This window comes from Urocitellus parryii, chromosome 3, assembly GCF_045843805.1.
Source record: "Urocitellus parryii isolate mUroPar1 chromosome 3, mUroPar1.hap1, whole genome shotgun sequence".
In the NCBI taxonomy this organism is placed as follows: Eukaryota; Metazoa; Chordata; class Mammalia; order Rodentia; family Sciuridae; genus Urocitellus; species Urocitellus parryii.
In genome coordinates, this window is record NC_135533.1 from 61,689,958 (window position 1) to 61,695,957 (window position 6,000).

Sequence of the window (6,000 nt, forward strand, 5' to 3'; positions counted from 1 at the left end):
ATCCTTGGTTGTTAGAATGCATACATGTTGAGCCAATGAATGCCAAGGGCAACTGAATAGTCAGTTGGTAATCTTAATAATGACACTAAGACCTGGATTTCTAAAATTATTCCTGAGGCTAGAAGGTATATTTTTACATACCAGTTGTTTGTAATTTAGCTGGCAATTCTTAATGTATCTAAGTTAGGTAGAAAAAAATGACTTGTGGCTTTTAATGAAGCTTCATATTAAAAATTAATACTTTTCCCTTAGAATACTTTTCAAAAGGTTTCTGGACCCTCCTTGCTCTATGTAGTGACTTCATTATTCTATATGAAGGTCCAATATAATCAACTATAATATTAGTATGAAAAATCCTAAAGAAAAAAAATTCTATCTAAAATCTCTTTGATTATTTAAAACTTCATTGAGAAGTTATTTTAGAAATGAAGTAAGTGCTCAGTCCCACTCTCACATTGATTGTCGGGTTTAGTTCACAATCACCATTCCATTCTTGCAGGATTAGATCATGTTACAGAGTCAAATATAGACACCATAACAGCATGTTCACATATGCTGAGAGTGTCCTGAAATAATCTCTTCCCTTCAAATTGTGGTCATCACTAACATTATTTTCTAGGTCAAGGGGTACCAAGGGAATTTTAATAAGATATGCATTTGTTCCTCTGAAACAGATAATGTTTCAAATAACTAAATATTTAAATTTATTCTTCTCAATTATTTTAATTTAATACTCAATTTTATTATAAATATAATAAATTAGGGATTTTTATTCCATATTTTATGTGCAAATATAAAAAAAAATTAAAGCTGGACAGTATCAATGCTAGGCTAACGCTCTACTGCTAAAACACAACTTCAGCCCATATGTAAGTTTTTTTGTAGATGGTCTTAAAAATCATATAATTATAGAGTAGAGACTTTAGAAATTATCCAGCTATGTATATAGTTTTATTATGCACATGAGAGAAATTGTCCAGTAGAGATTAAAGTAGTCATTCAATGTTCGTCATCTCCTCAAAACAGAGAAACTATCCTGACTCCCACATTAATGTGCTGTCATGTCACATTCTTTTTAGGTATGCACTGATAAAATCAGTGTTAAAAGTGTTTCAATACTTACTTTATAAATCTTTTTGCTCCCATTTTAAGTTAATGTGAAAAGTGTGATTTTATAGACAATTGTATTGCAGTGTTGGCTGTCATCTGTTGACACTAAAAATGTTTTGAGGAGTCTTTTTTGAAACAATGATTTTGCTCTACTCATTATCCCTCCTTCTAATTTAGCAACATCAAAAATTTCTGTCTCTTTTAAGTGACAGCCCTTCAGATAGACTGGACTCAGAGAAGAAACATGGCATAGGCATCCTTATGGTTTGGGGATTAAATACAGGCTTACACTCATTTCTGACTATAACTTGTTGTCTTCATTAAATATAATGTCTGTGAGAGTCAGCTTCCTCTTTTTTAAAAGTTTAGGGATTGTGAGGATTAAATTATGGATATAAATGACCTAGAACATAGTGTAACATAGAGTGAGATCTCAATATTTTCTCACATTTGAAGAATGTGCTACCATCTTTATAAAGAGATTTCCCAAGTACAGTGTCTTCCATTCTTTTAATTCTTTCATTGGAGCATTACTGTTAGACCTCTTACCCTCTGAACTACATTCCATGCAAGAACCAACATTCTTCTGGAATGTCAAGAGTGAAAATTGTGCTGAAGATACAATATTTACAAAGAGTATTGCCATCCTAATATAGTAGGATAGGAGTGCAAACTAAGTCTGCCTCACCTGATGCTTGTTTTTTAATAAAATATTCTTCATAATAGAGACTATGATTTGTTTGCTCCCTTCCCTGGGCCTTTTGTTGTTATCACATTTTTCACCTACATAGAGGCTCTAATTAAAATGTTTCTATTTTTTTCACATCAATTCATTCTATATAGCTTATTCCACAAACTGTGTGTATATGAAATATATATATTAATCAGCTTTTTGATACAGGTTTCTAGGCTTCAATTTTCTCAAAATTCTGTAGGTTTTACAATGGTAAAATTTTGGAATAAAGGGACTAAAGCAGGAAAATCATGATTTTGAGTTCAGCCTCAGCAATTTAGGGAGGCCCTAAGCAAATTAGTGAGAACCTGTTTAAAAAAAAAGAAATTAAAAAAAGCTGGGGACATAGCTCAGTGATAAAGGACCCCAGGTTTAATCCCAGTAGCAAAAACAATAATAATAAAATTAAAATAAAAGTTTGGGGAAAAATAAACAACATTGGGTTATTATTTATTTTCTTACAAATGAAAATATGCAATTCTTTGCTCATATAGAACATTTAGAATTTTGACTTAGTCTATTACTATATCCTTCCCACTAAATCTTACTTGAGTTTGAAATGCATGTCTTATCCACCTTCACCCAAATCCCAGATAAGAGTGTTGAAGAGGAAATGGTCAAGGGCAGGAAGCTCTCATAACAGACTATTTTGTGTACAGGAAACCCATTAATCATTGTAAGTCCTTGTTCAAGATATGTAGTCAACAACGTTAAATATGCGTCATTAAGTATGATGAGCATAGAAGACTTCTGTACATACTGTTTATCTGGTTAAGGGAATTCCCTTCTCTTCCCTGTTTGAAAAGTGTTATTAGGGATGAGTGAAGAATGCTATTATTTTTTTTCACATCTCCTGATATAATTATGGTGACTATCTCCTTTGATATGATAATATGGTAAATAATATTAACTCATGTTTTGATAGTATTTCAACCTGCACCCTTCCTTGGTTCCTTTTTTCCCCTTACATTCTATACATCATTGACACCAGTTAACTAGTACTTTGACTTGGCTTGTGTATCTCTATCTGTGAGAATGAATACCAGCCCTTGTCTTTGTCAGATTTTTGTCATCAAGTTATCAAATAATGAACTAAGAATAATTTCTTTAAAAAGTTTTATAGTGTTGAGATGATATGTCCATGGACTGTTTTGTACAATTTACTTCTAAAACAAGATTAATACATTTTCAGATAAATTTGTGCATTTTCTTTGACAGAAATAAAGAATAAAACAATCTTTATTTTTTCCAAACTTTTAGTTGTGATAACTTTAAAACCCATAGAAGTTTGAAAACACAGTACTTTGAAAGCTGCATTTTATGTTGACTTTACCAATTATGAATGGTTTGCCTATTTGCTTTCTCATTAATAGGCATATATACATATACACACTTCTGTATACATTTTTATATCCTTTTTTGCTGATCTTTTGAAAGCAAACAATTTAACCAAAAGATGCATAAGAATGTCTCTTCTAAGAATAAGGCCATTTTTTTTCTATAGAATAAAATACTATTTTCATGCTTACTGTAAGAAAATTTATATTGATCCAAGAAGGTACTTAAGAAACACTACATATTCAAATTTAACTGATTGTCACCAAAAATGTTTTGTGCTTTTTGTATTTCTTGCATTCAAGATCCAATCATAGCTTATACTTTTCCTTTGTTGTTATGTTATTTAAACTCTTAATTTAGAAAATATTCTCTTGTTATATTGTCACTTTTTTCCTGATGTTAGCATTTTCCTAAGGTATGGGACTATTTTCACATATATTGTGTCTGGTTAGATTCAATGTAAATATTTTAGCATAGATAACACATAAGTAACGCTGTGGTATTTCAGTGCATCACATAAGTAATTGTGTGGTATTTGTATATTGAGTGCCTGTTTTTGTAATATAGCAATCATAAGCAACATCAATTTATAATATTCCTTATCAGCCAAACTATTTAAATGTTTTATTTATAGTGAAATCTCTTGTGTTCTATCTTTTAAAGTTATCTTTTATTTGAATAGTCCACCTTCTGATTTAATGATTTTAAAAAATTGGTGATAATATTCATAGTACCCATTACAACTTATAATGAATAATACTGTGTTGTATAATTAAACATTTGCTATTTTCTAGATATTTTTATCTTATCATAAAATAATAATAGTAATGAAGAGGGTGGTAAAAACTTTTAGAAATGATAAATATGTGAATGGTATAGATTGCTGTGGTATTATACTTATCTCCAAACTCATCAGGTTATATACATTAAATACATACAACTTTTTGTATGTAAATCATACATACATTTTTAAGTGCCATATAAGCTTTCTTGGATTTTGATAACATTATTTTTTGAAAATATATTATTTTTCTTATATAATATGATCTTTAGGCCAGAAAATACAGACATTAAAATAAAGAATTTATGATTTGTTTTTCCAGTGCAGGACTATTTTAGATTACTAAATAGCTATTGTCTAAGTGTTCATAATTTTGGGGAATAATCATGAATACAACTTTTATTATAAATTAATATTTAAATTTAAAAAGCCACAATTAATTACTAAGTTGTCTGTGTTGACTGGATATTGGGAAAAGGAAAAACATTTAGGAAAAAAAATAGAGGCTAAATATATAAAATACATAACTCCTTCTTGAGTTATCCCTCCTAATTTCAAGACCCATATATTGACTTAATAGATATTTCCATTTTTGATGTACTAAAAATAATCATGGATTTATCCTAAATAGTGACTCCATTCCTTTCTTCCCCAGCCTCAAACTTGTCCTGAATTTCACATACTGCTGAATTAAATAATCACTGTTCCTGGCTCTATCCTATTTCCTCCTCTCACTTACCATTCATATGCAATCAGCCCCCAATTCCTGTTGTTTTGTCTCAGAGATAAGTGTATGTTAAATATTTCACAGTGTATGAAAAATGTGTAGGATACATATTAGTTAATTCTTTCATTTAAATAAATGTTTATTGAACTTAAAATTGTCTTGAAATATTGTTCTCCATTTAAAATGAATAAAAAACATAGAACAAACATAATTCTTGAACTAAATGAACACACACACTCACACACACACATGTTCTAAAAGGAATCAAATGCAGTATTTTTTTAAGTGGACAGGTAATAACACAGGTAATATTCAGTAATCTAAATAATATTTTGATATAATTTGAAGTACCTTGTCATTACTCTCTAAATTACTTGACTAGTTGATTTTAATAGCACAATTAAATAAATATATTAATTTTGGTTTCAAACCACTCAACACATTTCTCTTCAAACAAAATAATATAGCTATTTATAACTTTTAATTGAAGAATGTTTTCAGTATTAAAAAGCTGACATTGGGAAATAACTAGGATGATATAAAATAATAAATGCATAAGAGTTTTTTTAGCATAGCAAATTGACAAATTGAAACATGTAATAAATATTTACCTTTTTAACAAAAATATGTACTTAAATACTAAACATAATAAATTATGAAATATTTACAGTGAATACAAATGTGTTTCCAAACATTTTCATAATAAATTCCTCATAGGGTAATACACTTAAAGTTGGAAAAATGTAAACATATCATGGTTGAAGACAAGTCAGTTTTTGAGAGCAATGGGTAAAAAATATTACCTAACAGCAGCAACTTTACAGTTCTTGCTTCCCGCTCAGCATCTTCCTGAAGCTTTTTCTCCAGCTCTTTGGACCTTTTGGCCGACTCCTTGCTCTCTGAACTAATTCCGCTTCCCATCTTGTGCTGTTAGATGCTTGTCAGTTTGTGTGCTCAAACTTTTTCAAGTGGAGAATACAGCTCTGGGTTGGACATATGATTTAGGAGCAGTGCTCGCACAAGTTGACAGCAGCCCATTCCCTCACACTCTAGGATCCTGCTTTGCCTACGCAGATGCTTTCTGATCTGTCACCTGATCAAGGGGTAAAACCATGCACCTTTGATGAAAGCCAAAGAGGAAATTCATTATGCTTTCAAATGCAATGATCACTTCTGGCCCACCTGCAAAAACAGGTCATCAGAGTAGCTTAAAATAATATAGTTATCAAAGTCTCTACATTCAGTGTGATCTGCTATGTGATGTGCAATTCAGAGGGAATGTTTCTCATCGATAGACTATCTTTATTACTG

The 6,000-nt window shown here is 30.4% G+C and overlaps 1 protein-coding gene across 1 annotated transcript in view; it reads right to left on the minus strand.

The window, feature by feature from the left end:
* The window catches only part of Gnat3 (G protein subunit alpha transducin 3), a 37,952-nt gene extending 32,275 nt beyond the window's left edge, over nt 1–5,677 (minus strand). The window contains exon 1 of the mRNA XM_026384972.2: nt 5,493–5,677. Coding sequence (XP_026240757.1) covers nt 5,493–5,610 — 118 coding nt within the window. The 5' untranslated portion in view covers nt 5,611–5,677. The remainder of the gene's footprint in view (nt 1–5,492) is intronic.
* Nucleotides 5,678–6,000: the final 323 nt, after the last annotated feature.